The 17081-nt window shown below is 42.8% G+C and overlaps 1 protein-coding gene across 2 annotated transcripts in view; it reads left to right on the top strand.

Annotated features, from left to right (window-relative positions):
• Positions 1-611: 611 nt before the first annotated feature.
• LOC308286569 (matrix remodeling-associated protein 8-like) overlaps positions 612-17081 on the top strand; it is a 36838-nt gene continuing 20368 nt past the window's right edge. For both annotated transcript variants that reach the window (XR_013962108.1, XM_080727644.1), the window contains exons 1-7: positions 612-904; positions 4357-4383; positions 4831-5043; positions 5352-5444; positions 6675-6776; positions 7912-8042; positions 11167-11346. Coding sequence is in view for 1 of the 2 variants with exons in the window: in XM_080727644.1 (XP_080583770.1) it covers positions 835-904; positions 4357-4383; positions 4831-5043; positions 5352-5444; positions 6675-6776; positions 7912-8042; positions 11167-11346 (816 nt within the window). In the remaining variant the exon portion in view is untranslated. The remainder of the gene's footprint in view (positions 905-4356; positions 4384-4830; positions 5044-5351; positions 5445-6674; positions 6777-7911; positions 8043-11166; positions 11347-17081) is intronic.

Here is a 17081-nt window from a genome sequence, read left to right as displayed (position 1 = left end):
TCATACAAGCCCACAGCGCTTTGCTGCCTTGACACGTTGTGGGCTTGTAGATCTTAATTCTATGTTCGGTTTGTGCCGGTTGTGGTGGGCCGGTCTGGGCCAAGATGCCAGTGCCGAAATGGCGAATTTAGGTCCCAGTCCGGTCCTTATAGTTGCTGCCCAGCCCAAAAAATACTATTTTTATTTATTTTTTACCACAGGCCCACCGCCACCGGTCATATACTGCCCACTGCCCAGTAATGCCGTGGCGTATCAGCATATGCTAGATAACTGGCTACTAGATAAGCAACAAGTTGAAGTCAGTCTGGTAAAGGGTTACCAAAAACCAGGAAAAAGGGGAACTTTACTGAAGCTAAACAATAACCACTGGTAGCTACAACAACTCCCCATATTTCCCTAATTTAGTTTAATTTAGTCCATTAGAATTTGGAGAGCAGGGGGAGTTTTGTCTTGCCATAATAAAGTATAAAGTGTGAGAGACCGAGCCGCTAAAAGAAAGAATGTTTAAACTGCCTCTTGTCTTGTGTGCTGAGAGGAGGAGGAGGGGTGTAGGGTTTCACAGTGGAGGTGGGCCTCACTGCCTCAGATACACTTTAGTTTTGCTGCAGACTTTGTTCAGGTCACATTTAGTGCATAATAAGTTTACATGTAGCATATAAAACGTGATAAAACCAACCGTGCCTCCAAGGACTTCCGTCTGCTGTTGTTGCGGGTCGACATTAAACAGCGCATGGATCATCAAGCAGAAGCTCAAGTCTTTCTCCTCAGGGTTGTTGTTGTATTTATTTAACTGCCAGGTGCACATGATATAGAGTCTGTCTAGTCATACAGTCTATGTTGTTGATATTTAACATGAAGATGAAGGGAGAAGACCGCCTTGTTCAAGCCATTCTCTTCATCCACAGTAAGTTGCCTATAATATTATCCTTATTAACTGGGAGCTGGTTTATAACTCTATAGGACTACAGTTATTGTTGTTGCACTATTTTGGTGGTTGATGTTTGGGGAACAACCACAACTTTATCGTATGACGTTCATACAGGGACGTGCAGAGAATGTTAGAGAGGGGCAGGGGCTTAAAAGGGCCTTTTGGTGAAAATATCAAAAATAGCAGACCTCCAAGCTCACAACGCAAATGCGTCGCAAAGCTTGGAGGTTGGCTATTTTCGATACTTGATACACTCTGAACCAAGCATGATCAAGTCAATACTGGAGATGTGGAGTACGGCATGGATTTCATAGAATTCTTTCAACATAAGATGCTGCATTCAAGTTCAGGAAAAGTTGGACAAGGCAATTCTCTTGAATGCCACCTTCAGGTATGGCATGGAAAGAAGGGCATTTGCATTTCTTTCACCATAGTAAAAACTGCATTGATTTATGGTCTGGAAAGGGCACTTTTTACAGACGGATAAAAGGGCAGGGGCTCAAGCCCCCTTAGATGTCTATGTGTTCACGTGCCTGATCAAGCTGCTGACTAAAAGCCCAGTCAGCAGCATGATGAGTTGATGACTTTCATAGGAAAAAGTTTTGTTTGTTGACTTTAGTCAGCATCATCAGCATGATGGCAATGGCATGCAGACATGGTATACAATAGGGCTAAAGTGGTTTATGTATGTTTTATAATAGGCTATAATAATTTATAGCCTAAATGCAAAGTAACTACAGTAACTCACGTTTTCAAATAAATGTAGTGGAGTAAAGTACAATGTTTGATGTAGTGGAGTAGAAGAAATATTGGAGACTGGAAATACTCAAGTAAAGTAAAAAATACCTCAAAGTAAACTAATACACAACTTAAGTTAAGTTGCTGACTGAGCAGCGTGATGACTTTCATAGGAAAAGATTTGGGTTGTTGACTTTAGTCAGCATCCTCAGCATGATGGAATGCAGACAAGAAAGAATCTAAGAAAAAACAAAAATAAAATGTAAATGGAAGCTGTGTTGAGAGCATCTCGATATTTCTGTTTCAAATCCCCAGTGCTCAGGTTAGGGTAAGGGTAAGGGTTAGGGTTAAGGTTTAGGCGTATTCACCAGGTTAGCATTCACCTGCGTCGGCATGCTTTATGGATGGGGATGATGGGAGATAATTAGAAACAAGCTTTTATTTTATGAGCATTTACATTTAAAGCGTCAACCACCGTTTTCTCTCCTCCGCCTGGCCAGTTAGATCAGTGGTTCTCAACCTTTTCAGGCTGTGACCCCCAAAATAATCATATTTTAACTGGGGACCCCCCCCCAAACCTGACAAGCACTAAGCGTTGAGGCATTACATTTTGTATAACACGGTTCTATTGTGAAAATAGCAGATCTACATGCTCACAACGCCTCGCAATATTTTCACAATTTCTGCCTTTGACAATTTGGCCAATGTTTAATTTGTCATTTTAGAGGTATTAATTAAAAATTAAAAAGTCCTTAAATTGTCACTTCAGAAATGTGCATCTACTGTACCCTCTATACACTTAAACTTCATGTTGGTTTGTTTACTGTTGAGTGAGAAAACAATGTTTCACATTAAGTTAATCATCTGGGGACCCCCCAAAATAATTTGGGGACCCCCCTGGGGGTCCTGACCCACAGGTTGAGAACCACTGAGTTAGATTATAATCTCATGGGTTTATGAGTTTCAGGCAGATTGTGACTCAGCTCTACCAGTAGTCTTCTATATGGACGGGTATAGAGGTGTAATAGGCTATGGCTACATAGAGATTGGTTAAAATTTTGAAATTAGTTCCAGATCGCAAGTTCATTTTCATTTAAAGATAGGGTAGGTGATCTTTGTTTGGTTAAAACAACAATGTTTTTGTCAAAAAGGTTAAAGGAGTAGTTCACCTTCAAAATGACTTTTTTTTTCAATTGATTGCTCACGCCATGGAGACTTGAGTTTAAAAAAAAAATCACATTCCTAAAAAAATAATTTGATTACAATAAATTTGCCCCTACTGATTCCGGATGGCAATGCGGGTACATTTACTATAATATATGTATAGATAATATATTATTAAACTCAAGTGTCCATGGTGTGAGTAATCAATCATTTTAGGCCTATATTCTGAGGGTAGTGTTCAGAGGGAGTCTCTGCATCTCTTTATTAAACAGAAAATGCAATTTGAGGTTGAGATACTGTTTTAGAAAAATATGAATGTTCCACAAGGATGAAGGATTTGAAGAATTGACAAAGATTTATTCAAAGAGGCAAAAAGTTGAACAGAGTAACAGCATTGCAGCATCAGAGGAGAAGGCCTCCTGGCCTCTCCTGTCAGCCCCTTCCGGGCACAACCCTCTCCTGTACCATTATCATACAGTTCTTATAGTCCATTCTGACAGAGATGCTATTCTAAACATGTTCTTATAAGGATGTGAACTAAAGATAAAGACAACATACAAATAGTTACACACACAGATTTGCTGACAGGGTGAGAGAGCAAGCATAGATGGGGGAGAGAACTCAGCTGTTAGATTGACAGCTGCAGATACATCTAAATGAGTAAGTAGCCTTTGTGAGATTACATACAGTACACATATTTGTTACTCTAGAAATATTTCTACCACAATACTAATTTGATCCAATCAGGATAGAGAACTTTAATTACTGTCACAAGAGATATTTAACACTGTTACTGAACCAGTAAGACGCCTAAGGGCAAAAAGCGACCTCACCCTTTATGCCTTGGCCATCTGGCCAAAGGGATTTGGTTCCCCTGGCATCACAGGGATCTCCATATATGGCAATAAAAGGGATCCGGTTCCCCCGACATCACAGTGATTATACATTGGCATTCACATATATTAATATTGATGACATCAGGGATCTCCATATTTGGGCATAAACGGGATTTGGTTCCCCGTAGGCATCACAGGGATCTCTATATATGGCAATAAAGGGGATTTGGTTCCCATGACATCACAGTGATGACAGAGCGTGATGTCAGAGCGTGAGAGTCAATCAACAAAAAAGACAAGCGTTTCCCGTCTGTCCCGACAGACACGGACAAGATGTGGAGGTTCTGATAGTAAACTGCGACCTAGGGTCGCAACAAACACTCTATAGCAATGATTACTCTAATAGAACTGTAACCTTTTAGCAAAAACCTTTTTGCTTTTGACCAGAAAATCACTCGCCTACCAATGAAATGTAAAATAGCCTCCCGGTCACACTGCATAAAGGAACAGTTTCCTGAAACCGTCCCTATTCCCTAACATCCATGATTGATGGGCACAGTAACAGTAGGCTGTGTTTATAGAATTAACTGACCATGTCTGTGTTATAATCATTAAGTACATACAGTTATAACTGTCCATGTCTGTGCTATAGTCATTATTCCTCTCATTTTCATCATGTTTCTATTTCAGTTCCCGTGGCACTTCTCTTCACTGCAGGTCTGTTTTCTCAGTGTATACGTACTGTGTGAACGTACTGTGTGTGTGTTTGTGTGTCTGTGTGTGTGTGTGTGTGTGTGTGTGTGCGTGCGTGCGTGCGTGCGTGCGCGCGCGTGCGTGCGTGCGAGAGAGAGTTATATTGTGTATTGTTAATGACAGTATACTTCTCAAACATTTTCATGTCAAGGACCCCCAAATTCATTGATGTATCCCCCCCCCCCTCCCCCCCAAAAAAAGAGATAACTAAATTATTCAAAATGTCTCAAACACTTCAAAAATAGCAGATGTACAGTACAAGCTTGTAGATCTGCAATTTAAATTTGAATAGCCAACATATAATAAATGGATAAAGCTGTTAAAGTGACTGCGACGGACCCCCCCCCCCCCCCCCCCACCCCGCTCTGAGGACCAGACGTTTATAATACATCATGTTTCTCGTCCATCCAGCGTCGGCCCAGGGCGACAGCAGCAGCAGCGTGGTGGTGGCCGGCTACAACGTGAGCGCCCCCGCCGGCACACAGGTGGTACTGCAGTGCGTGAGCGGGCGCATGGTGTGGACCAGGGACAGACTGAAGGACAGACAGAGGGTCCTCCACTGGGACCTGTACCGAGCCAGGCCAGAGTACTCCATGGAGAGGCTGGCTGACATGTTCTCTGCAGGTAGGCCTACTTTAGCAGGGGTTTTCAAAGTGGGTGACTGGGGTGACCTGGGGTGCCGTGACGGCAGTCCAGGGGTGCCGCGAGATAATTTGTAACATAAGTTATTTTCAGTCAGTTCTGACCAAAATGGCTATTATTTCAACGTTTTCCTCGCAACATAAACATCTGTTATCATACGTAGATGTACAGTATATAGCCTCTGAAGTGGTTGTCCAACTATCTTTGAACAAATGTTCAGTTGTTGTAGCAGTTGTGGTGGATGCTTGTCTGCAGCCCTACAGTAGGACTACATGTTCTCTCTGCTGCAGGGGACCAGCGCATCTACAACTCCTATAACCAGGGCAGGATCAGCCTCAGCCAATCAGCCTTCAGGGACGGAAACTTCTCTCTCGTCATCAAAGGTAAAAAGGGGGCGTAACGTCACAATTTATGAATGTCCTGCCGATTCTTAGCGATTGTGGTTCATCAGTATGTCAAGAAGAATGAAACGAGGAATGTCCTCGGCGAGGAGCATTCTCTCAAGTCCACGATAGAGAACCAGAGAATGTTCTCTCTCGTTAAACACACCCTCACCCACAAGACGGCAAACAGGTGAATTCTCAGCCTTGGGACAGATTTAACCAAACGTCAAATGACTGACTGGAGACTGCACATTCTCTGCACATTCACCCCCAAAATGACTTTTTTTCAATTAGTATTTGGAAGTCAATTGAAATCTCAGACGAATGAATTTTTGCCAACACACTTCCGCAACTTAGGGCTTTTAATTAGTATGTTGTTCTGATGACTACATAGACATATAGTCTGTGAAGAAACACATTCTGTCACCATCATTTCATATGGTTTGTTGACAATAATTGTGTCCGTTGGCCATTTCGGATTGATGCCAGTCCTAGGATTTCTTAGGAGCGTTGTTCTGCTCTGCTCATAGAAATGATGTATGGTCTGTTACAATTGCTTTGATGTGAAATGCTGTCTGCCGTCTCATTCCAACAGCACAGGGGTGGGCAACTTTGATGATGGACAGGACCACTATATTTCCACACTCACTCCAGAGGGCCATAATGCATATTCTGTCAGGCAGCAACCTCTTATATCTGTATTTTAACTTTTTCGTAAACTAATTTGTCATTCCATGTCACACAAAAGTAGCAAAAATTGTTGATCTCTACAAGCTCAAAACATGTCGCAGTATGGTGTGTATTGAGCTTGTAGATCTGCTATTTTTTAATTGGAATCCAGAATTTTTCTTTGCTATTTTTTTATTTAATTTCAAATGCATTTAGGTATACATACGTTAACTTTATGAACTTATATACTAACACATAAAAAAGATAATACAATTATAATAGACAACTTGTTATTAATTAAGGACTCACGTTTGCATGTTTGGAATTCTAACAGCTGAAATCAATAATATATCCATATTCCGATATTAATGTGGGCCCCACCTTCACTTACACTTACGGCATAAAGTTGCCCATGTATGCACTAGCAGCTCTGATGTTTTACAGTAAGTTCCCTTGTTGCTTGCTTGCTTTCATGCTTCGTCCCACTGATGTTTGCTTGTCATTACGTTCATGATTCATTGGCGTTGGTTCTGTGTTGTTGTTTCCACATGGGGTGAACAGACGTCACCATGAATGACCGTGGCCTGTACTCCTGTAACCTCCACCATCACTACTGCCACCTGTACGAGACCATACGAGTGCAGCTGAACGTCACCAAGTCACGTAAGTATAGGGATGGGACGATATGAAAATTTCATATCACGATTATTGTGACAAAAGAAATCGCGATTTACAATATTATCACGATAATCAAAATCCATTATCCTGGGGCGGAACATTTGCCAAAAAATAGCAGATCTACAAGGTCACAACGCGCCACAACGTGAGGCGTTGTGAGCTTGTAGTTCGGCTATTTTTTGGCAAAGACATTTGATAGAGTGGAAAAAAAGACTGTATCAAGTACGTATATTATAAGTACCTTTTACCAATTATTGAGGGTTTAAGTACCGGATATGCAGCTCGGCAAATCTCCACGATATGATTATCGTGACGATGAACGATAATATCGCGTATTGTCCCATCCCTACGTAAGTATAGAAAACAATTACTTCCTTGCTGAAGTGAGCTAACGTTTCCCACAAAGTACAATCCTCATTTTATAACTTTTTGTATTAATGATTAATGTATCCATTGGTAGTTGTTTAAATTATAAATCAGGACATTAGTGTACTTGAGTTCTTCACACCTACGTTGCGATCCAGCTGATATGGGCAACATATGGAGTCCTAAATAGTCTGAGATCAAATGTGTAAAAATATAGTGCATGCGCGTGTTACTTTTACTTTTGATTTTCTTAACTTAATAAACATTGTCATAAATACTTTATGGTTCCTGTTGCTAGTTTAAAGCTTCGTTTCAATCACCATGACATGCGTTTTGTGAAAATATGTTACAATTTATGTTATAATTGATGTTAAAGCAGGGTATGCTGTAGGAGGGGCTTGTGATCATAGGCTTATGATGATTCTTCTTCGTGTGCTCTAATTTCGGCAAGCTCAACAACACATTCTCCCAAGTATCCCTGCGGTTGCACGTAACAGCCAATAGCATTCGAGATGGTACCATTTCTACGCTGAACGTTGATTTCTACAATGATGGCGGCACCCGTACAAGGGCCAAAAAAGCGTCATTTTCGCAGCATAGAAACCAATGGCTTCCCACCGTCTATGGTGTGAACTTTGCCGTACCGCACTAGACGGACTGTCTCGCAAGCCCCCATTGGAAATGAATGGATTCACACACGCATCGCGCATTTGGTGTGGAAGTGGCTTAATGTGTGTGTGTGTGTGTGTTGCAGGGCGTAAGGAGCAGCGGTACTGGGACGGGCAGAAGGCGGTGTACGTGGTGTTGCTGGGCAGCACGGTGGTGCTGCCCTGCGTCAACAGACGCGGCGTGTGGACCGACGGACACAGTGAGGAGGAGCAGCAGGTGTGTGTGTGTTTGTTTGTGTGTGTGTGTGTGTGTGCGTGCGTGCGTGTGTGTGTGTGTTTGTTTGTGTGTGTGTGCGTGCGTGCGAGCGAGCGTGTTAAGCTGCGTCCAAACCAGGGGGAGAGTTCCGCCGATTTAAAATGACTCCAATACGGAACTAAAACTTCCTATGATTGGCCGCTAGTTGCGCTGTTTCCCCCCCCGGCCGATCGCAAAAAGAATTGTTCTCCATTGGACCCCATTCATTTTCCCCTTTCGTTTTATAACCTTAATTAACACTTTCATACATACTTTAAGGTCCCATTTATGTTAAAATTGATGATAAAGTTGCGGGGGGGCGTGGCCAACTAAACTGATACCAGCCGGCTGTGTTCTTCTTCGTGTGCTGTATTTCGGGAGGCTTCGACCACATTCTCCCATGTATCCCTGCGGTTGCACGTGACCGTTGGCAGCCAATAGCCTCCTCTGATCGCATTTCAATCTATGATGGCGACACCCATGCCAAGGACCCATATTGTTTCATTTGCGCTGCATAGAAACCAATGGCGTCGCTTTGTCCATATCTTTTATACAGTCTATGGTCCAAACCTGAAGCTATTTCTTCTATTCTAGTGGCTTCTATCGCTTCACTTTGTTCGCACAGGTCCGCATTGGTAAAAAATCATGTCCCGTTGGAATCAAGGCAAAACACACGGAAAAAAGGAAGTCCCAACACCAAACACCAAAAACATTTCCGTGTCTCCGGACAAACATCAACGCTGATTGGCTGTCAGGACGCGATGGGTGGAGTGGGGGTGAAGCAAAGGTTGCTTCAGTTGGATTTTTCCAAGTGGGGGCGAAGATACGAGGCGACCGTTCGTGCCGCCCCGTTCGGATCAAGTTGATCAAGCTCCCAGCGCTCCGCACGTTGCAAAAGATTTAACCGTGCGTTTGTGGAAACGTGATTATATTGGACCAATGCCCTCCTCCAAATAAGTTACAGGTGATCTCAGGAGTCACGTGACAATGCAATTGACCTGTAAAATTATTGGGAGGGGCCTATAAAAAACATTTACAATAGTGAACATCCTATCAACCCCAAATTTGTATCGCATGTCGCGGAGCCTCGAGTGCTGTTCCTACCAGTGGATTCCTCGGGTCCAGACGGCGCCCGCAACCCACCACTAGGCTCGTGGTGCAACCATACTTGCAATTTCCCGAAATTGCACCTTTCTAGTTGTAAATTATCGCTGGAATTCTTTTGCAAGTCACTGCCAGTTTCAACCCACCTCGTTGAAATGTTCAAAGTAAAATTTGGCTTTAGAGGTTTTGTTTAGCTTTAGACTCATTCATTATGGTGAACAACGTGATGATGATAGTCCATCATGTAATCAAGAGACGAAGACGGTCATTTGAACAGTTCTAACTTCCCTGCAACATTCAGTAACCATCAGTTGTGCAGTCTCTACAGTGTAGAGTAGACCAGGGGTTTTCAAAGTGGGTGACGGGGCACCCTGAGGTGCCGTGACGGCAGTCCAGGGGTGCCACGAGATCATTTGATAATATTTGGAATTTATTTGGACATTTGAAAAAATAAAAAAAATATTTCGTATCATTTTAAAGTACAAAGTTATTTTCAGTCAGTTCTAACCAAAATGGCTATTTTCCTCGCAACATAATCACTAAAATATCGTCACTGTCAGGTAGAAACCTTGTATCTCCAAGTTTCAAATGTGTACATCTTTTGGTAAAGCAAAGCCCTGCTTCATCATACAAGACTGTCGCACAAAACTAGTGAAAACAGCCAATCTACAAGCACACAAAAAATATTTTAAACAAATATTTATGAGGTGCACTGAGACAAAAAACTAGTAACTATCAGTTACTCAGTCACTGCGGTGTGGACTTCTAGGCTGGAGGGTTCTCCAGTAACTGTCACGTAGACTCTTATACATCGTCTCTGCGGCCACAATAGCAGTAATTTTGTAATGTTTTCTTTGACATGAAAAGGTTTGAGAACCACTAATTTAGAAGAAGGATTGAGAAAACATTTATAGCATCGGGTCAAAAATATTCAAAGACTTGCACAAATGTTCACGATTTTTTTTTAAATAGCAGATCTACAAGCTCGCACCGCGGCACTTGGTTCAGCTTGTATATCTGCTATATCTTTTATAGTTGAAGCATAAAATAATGGTTAAAGTAATAATGCGTTCCATGTCTAGACACTAAACTCTAGGAATGTGAAGTAGGCTACACTGTAATGTAAAATCACTTTGGAGAAAAGTGCCACTTGACTGCAGTCCGTTTACCGTTCAACCGTTCCCATCCTCCAGGTGGTCCACTGGGACCGGCAGTCCCCGGGGGTCCTCCTAGAGTTTAGCGTTGGCTAATTTCAAAATCCCACCCTGTGGGAGTTGAGTGGTGGTGCCTTAAAGACCCTTTAAGACCTCGGACGTCTCAAAATATGTTGTTCCGGGGACCCCCACATGAAGCAAATATTTGAGTTACAAATGTTTGCTTTCAAAAATTAATATTCAAAGATTATATGATATCCGTTCCCATCCTAGGGAATTAACAATAAAGTCAACAAGTCGACTCCCACCAGAGAAAGTCGAAGTTGAAAAAAAAAAACTTTCTATTGACCCTATTCACGCCCCGCCCACTCAGCAACTTCCTGGTGCTGACGTCACGCTTTGAATGGGGAAACCCTTCTAAAAGCCCATAGAGTTAACACAGCAATCGCAAATGTAATGCAATTTCCGAATAGTAAAGTATAAAATACGGCTAGCATGATCAAGAACACAAGATAGTAAAAGGCACAAAGCATTATAATTTACTTTACCGTTCGAAATAATGATTTGTTGGCTTTAAGTCCAGCGATTTATGTGTCAAAATAGCAGGGTTTCCCCTTCAAAGCTGACGTCAGCACCAGGAAGTTGCTGAGAAATTTGCTGAGTGGGCGGGGCGTGAATAGGGCTTATCGTGAAAATAGCAGAGTAGATCAGCTATTTTCACAATTTCTGCCTCTATATATTTGACGACTTTATCAAACGATAACGTCGACTTCAACTCAACTTTTTACTGAGTCGAGTCGACTTGCAAAAATCACAAGTCGTCAATGCCCTCTCCCATCATCCTCCAGGTGGTCCACTGGGACCGGCAGTCCCCGGGGGTCCTCCACGACCGCGCGGACCGCCTGGTGGACCTGTACGCCTCCGGGGAGCAGCGCAGCTACGGCTCCATGTTCCTGCAGATGAAGATGAACATCAGCAGCCAGGCCTTCACCCAGGGAGACTTCTCCCTGCTCATCTCTGACCTGCAGGTGACATGTGTGCACTGTGTGTGTGTGTGTGTGTGTGTGTGTGTGTGTGTGTGTGTGTGTGTGTGTGTGAGTGAGTGATTATGAAAAACAATATGATCATGTAATGCAAAATAATCAATTAATTCCAAATCCTTACGTTGGATATGTCATTATATGCAAAAATGTTCATAATTATTATTATAATATTTTTTTAATGTGAAAATAGCCTATCTATAAGCTCATAGTGTGTCGCAAGCTTGCAGATCAGATCGGGCTTATGTGGATTAGAGCTTAGATCGGGCCTAAAAAAAGTGAGCCCGGCCCAACCCACCCCACAGAACGGCAGCCCGAGCTCGGCCCAAAGCCCGATACATAATTGACAATTGGAGACCGACACAGCCCGCAGCCCGACATTATAAACAAGCTTAATTGCTGCAGCAGCCTTTTTTCTCATATGGTGATTTGTTAAGAACAGAGTCCTTTTCCAACTGTCTTTATATAGACCTATATCCTTACTTACAATTTAGAAGTTAGCCACTCCCTGAGAAGTTAATCACGCCCCGTGTACTGTATCCCGCAGCTACACTGCATCTATGTTAGCACAGACCCACGGCCCAATTCCCAAAACCATTTAACCGACAGCACAATCATACCTCTCGCTTTTGGACCGTCGCTATTTCTTGGGTCTTCATGCATTCTTTTACCTTCTTTGCCACGCTTTTCTGCCTCAACCGCGAACGGTGCTACGTCACCTATCCTTCTTCCTGATACGTCATTATCTTATCCTTTTCTACGACTCCTTCATCCGTGCGCTAGAGATTGGACGTTCGCGAACGAATCGAGTCTTTTGAATGGCTCTTTGAAATGAACGATGGGATCCGGTGCGCAGTAGCTGGGAGCATGTCCTTTCTAATGAACACAGTGGTGTAAAACGTACTCAAATTCTTTACTTATTAGTAAAAGTATCAATATTGCAATGTTGAAATACTCTGCCACAAGTAGAAGTTCGAAATTCAAAATGTTAAGTAGGTTACACAAGTATTGGTATCAAAATGTACTTAAAGTACCAATAGTAGAAAGAAGCCTACTCATTATACAGAATAATGTTTATAATGAATGAAATGTAGAAAAATCATTAGAAAATAGCTATCTACAAGCTCAAAATGCGTCGCAACTCGCAAGCAACACATTGTGAGCTTGTAGATCGGCTATTTTCAAATGGCAGAAATGTATATGGCAGAAATGTATATAGGGTTTAAGTAGCCTGATTTGTAATAATAGTCAAAATCTACAAAGTAACTAAACTGAGCCAGTCTTTTGAACGGCTCTTTGAAAGGAACGGATCCCAGAGATCCAGCTCACTTCAAAGAACCATAAATCCCATCTCTAGCGTGCGCCTGGCTCAAAGTCTCCGCCCAGGCGCCCACACACCATTCAGCCACCGTTCAGTGTGGCAGGACATCTAATCGCTGGCTCGCTGCTATTCCGCTGCATGTCTTACGAAAACAGCATTGCTGGCTATTGGGAGTTTGGGACACACAATGGCAACAAACATCGTGTGTGTGTGTCTGTCTGTGAGTGCGAGCGAACGTGACTGCGTGCATTGTGCGCACGTGTGTGTGTGTGTCTCGGTGTGTGAGCGGTTGCTTCCACACAGAACAGCGATGTCATCAGCTTGGTGGGGGTGCGTGCATGTACGTTGCGTGTTTGTTTGTTACTGTGTGTGTACTGTATGTGTGTGTCTGTGCCCCCGCGCCCCCTCTGCAAACAAGAACATCGGACATCGTTCATTTCTCCCCCGATGTTCCGATGTTTTTTTATCATCGTTAATTTACCCTAAACCTGTCCTTTAGAACATTGGAACTGCTTTACTCTAACACAAGTGAACTGCTTAGCAATCATCTGATTGTCAATGCCAGCGCATGTGTGCAAGTCAAAGTAGGCTGAGCAACCCCATGTCAGATGAACAGCAGAATATAGATTAATAAATGGGACAAAATACAGTAACAACCCCACATTAATAGAGACTTAATATCCAGCAAGCAATAGACATTAATTACTGAAAACAAATTCAAAGCTTAGGCATCATTCAAATAAGAGAGAAGCCCCTGTAACCTTACTGCTCTGATGGACAATACCTTATAATCCTTTTGCAAAAAATTAATAAATCCATGTTTTGTTACTTTTTAAAACAAGATCCAAATAGGACGTGATAGGACACACACACAATCAACATACATGAAGAAACAGTGCTTTTTGTGGGCAACATGGCTTGGAGCAGCAGGCTTGGAACACTAGGATGAGCCCGCCGAAGGCGGGCGAAATTCTAGTAAGTAGACAATGCAGTAACATAATATTGATTCTATTCAATCCCACCGTTGTTTTCAGACTATTTTCAATACAGTCAGAGATTAAATCCTTTTAAAATCAATCAAAGGTTTTGTTGTTCAGGGTTGATAAAGACCCGTCCTCTTAGCGTCAGGGTCTAATCACCCTCTCTGGGTTTATATCTCAATGCAGAGGTGCTCCCCACTGACTATCCTTTGCACAATAAATACATAAATTAATGAATACATATGTAGTCTGCCATGTGCCACATTTCAGTTTCAAACAGTTAACAGATCATCGCTGTCTCTTTATTTGCAATGACAAACAGGACTGACATGGTAACAGATTTGTCACACACAAGGAGCAAACAAAGTGTTGGCAAGACCCTCGATGTGGTTCCAAAGAGTATTTATTTATTATGGGTGATGAGTGATGATTCAGTCTGAAGGCAGTATTACACCACACCTTATAAAGTATATTAAGCACACAGAGAATGTATATAGTAGCCTACTGGACACATTGTGAATGAGATAAGCGATGCTAAAGAAAGTAACAGAGGATGATATGGAAAAAGTACAAATGAACAGATTAATCTCCTATCACTGGGCATGCAGTATCCTGATAAAACAGTATCTGTATTAGAGCTGCCAATATTCCTCAGAAATGAAATTCGAATATTTGTCTTAGAAATTGGCCCAAATATCAAATATATTCGAATATTATATTAATATATATATATATATATATATATATATATATATATATATACACACACACACACCGGTATATATATATATTTTTTTTACAGGGACAATAGTAAAGGGTATTTATCAAGTTAAATACACACACACACACACACACACACACACACACACACACACACACACACACACACACACACACACACACACACACACACACACACACAAATATTAATTTTCATAATCGAATGTACATATTGTTTCCATATTCGACGAATATTTGAAATTTGAATATTAATTTGGCAGCCTTAATATGCATATTAGAGTCAATCAGTATAAGTGCTGGTCAGGTCAAGCCTAAGATATAAACATGAGTTTTTTTTTGCCCACTATGATACAGATGAAGAAATGAAATGTAACACAAAGTATTTAGACCAATAGACCATACCATGCAAGACAATGCGGTCGACAATTGGTCAATCAAATCATATTTTTAGCTGAGATTATACATTTTAATGACAATTTGCACTAAAAGGGCACATGAGATTTGGCCTTCAGGTCAAAATCTTCCCCTGGCGCCACTAGATTTCCTTTAAACCAAGCTTCGATAACTGTCTTGTTAATTCCGTACGGTGTAGTTGACTGTGCAATAAAGACAAACTCAATATCAGGAAAATTACTGTTTATCCAGAACGTATGTTCTTCTGGATTCGGAATCCCACACCGTTCAAGTTCCTCCCTCATTTCTTTGCTTTTCAGTACTTCCTCTTTGAATGCTTTGTTGCCAGCTTTCGAGTCACAGTTTAAAGAGAACTCAATTTGTGGGTTTGGGTCTGGGTCAGGACCACCACCCATGGGATCCAGCCACAACAAATCAAATGAACTGGTAGAGTTTGAGAGACGCCTGTGGTGCTGCTGGAGACCAATTACACATTTCCACGCTGAAAAGGAGTTAAAAACACCGACAAGGCTGAAACCTTCACGCTCAATGATCCGTTTGTAGGTTTGTTTAATTCTCTCTAGCTCGTGGAGGCACTTCTCTGTCTCCTCTCTCATCCTGGCTGGGTTGTTGGCGATATGCGGGACGAGCCTCAGGTAGTCGCTCACTACCAGGACCTGGGGGAGTTGGGTGCGTCGTCCAGGCTCGTGCAAAAACAGACCCGGGATGGGTCCCGACTCTGGCACCCACTGTCCCTTCACCTCTTTGGCCAGGGTGTCAAACAGCACGGCCAGCGCGAGGGCCACCACCCCCACGCCGCCCGTGGTGACCTTGCCCTCACGGCCGAACGTGGTCCTCAGACGTCGGGTGAAGTCGGACAGCTCGGACGGGCTCAGCGAGTTCTGCACGTCCCTGTAGCGGTCGCTGAGGTGGAGCGAGGAGTTGGGCGACACCAGCATGTCGTTGATGAGAGAGTTTGGCGCGTGGTAGCTGGGAACGGGACAGATGTCCAGCGCCAGAGAAGACAGCTGCGGCATATCAGATGCAGGGCAAGAAATGATCGCAAGATTTCCCATCTTTGAAGAGTAACGATAAAATTCAATGGCGAATGACAAGAGTCAAATGACCCGTTCAAAACGGTCAGTTTTGATGTATCCAGCAACGACGTGCTCGTCTCTCCTCTCTGTCTGTCAATGACTCAGATGGTTCAGTGGTGTGTATTTATGTTGTCTCTGGGTAATGATGAACAGAGTACAAACACAGGTTTCCAGTAAATCACACAGGACTGTGTTTGAGTGTGTGCCAGGGTGCAAATGACCAGTTGAGGACAGTAACGTAGGTTGTTTTTTCACATATATCCCGTTTCAGCTCTCAAAACAAACTCAGGCCGTTTCGGGGGACATTTTCACACATTATATGAACACACCAAAATCACTCGGACCACTTCTGAAGCGAACTGAGTTCGGTTTGCTTCTAGTCCCTGCTGTGGTTCCCTTTAACATGTGCATTATCAACACAAAGCGCTGCACTTTGCCTTTTGCCAGCTAGCTACTGTTGCCTGCTCCGAAAGCTTCCGTGGTCTGTGGAATGAACTCTAGTATAAGACATTGTAGCAAGTACCGTGCTAATTATGGAACAAATAAACATCGGAGCCTAATTCTTCAATCAATCAAAAAGCCTTGCTGGAAAACACAGCTGACGGCCGCCGCTAAATCAGGCAGCAGGCGCACAGGCTATTATAGCTACAACGTTCACACAACGTCTATTATGATTATTAGGATACAAAAAGTGTTTGTGGACTGTTTCAACGATGTCCTCCGCTCTGCTCTGCTCGACCAGCGCTGACAGCGCATGCATGCACACACGCCACAGCAGCCAGCCACACACACACACACACACACAGCACAGTCACACACACACGCTGTCAAGTTGCGCAACAGTGCAGCCCGACCCATAGCCCGTCATATACATGGAAATTTGAGCCCGGCCCAGCCCGCGCCGCGCCGACCCGTCGGGTCCTGTCGGCTCGGGCTGAATTTCTAAGCTCTAATGTGGATAATATATTCATTGATATAAACGTACAAAAACAACGTAATATTAAAAACGTGTGTGTGTGTGTGTGTGTGTGTGTGTGTGTGTGTGTGTCTGTGTCTGTGTCTTTGTGTCTGTGTGTCTGTGCGTGTGAGAGTGAGAAAGACTGCCGTTGCCTATTCTTAGAACTACAGTACTAACTGAAACATATTATAAAAGAAAGCAAGAAAAAAAGAAAAAAATAATCATTTCCTCTC

Source organism: Nannobrachium achirus (assembly GCF_963921795.1).
Source record: "Nannobrachium achirus genome assembly, chromosome: 6".
Taxonomy (NCBI): domain Eukaryota; kingdom Metazoa; phylum Chordata; class Actinopteri; order Myctophiformes; family Myctophidae; genus Nannobrachium; species Nannobrachium achirus.
The sequence above is the reverse complement of the archived record's forward strand: the minus strand, read 5'-3'. Positions and strand labels throughout refer to the sequence as shown.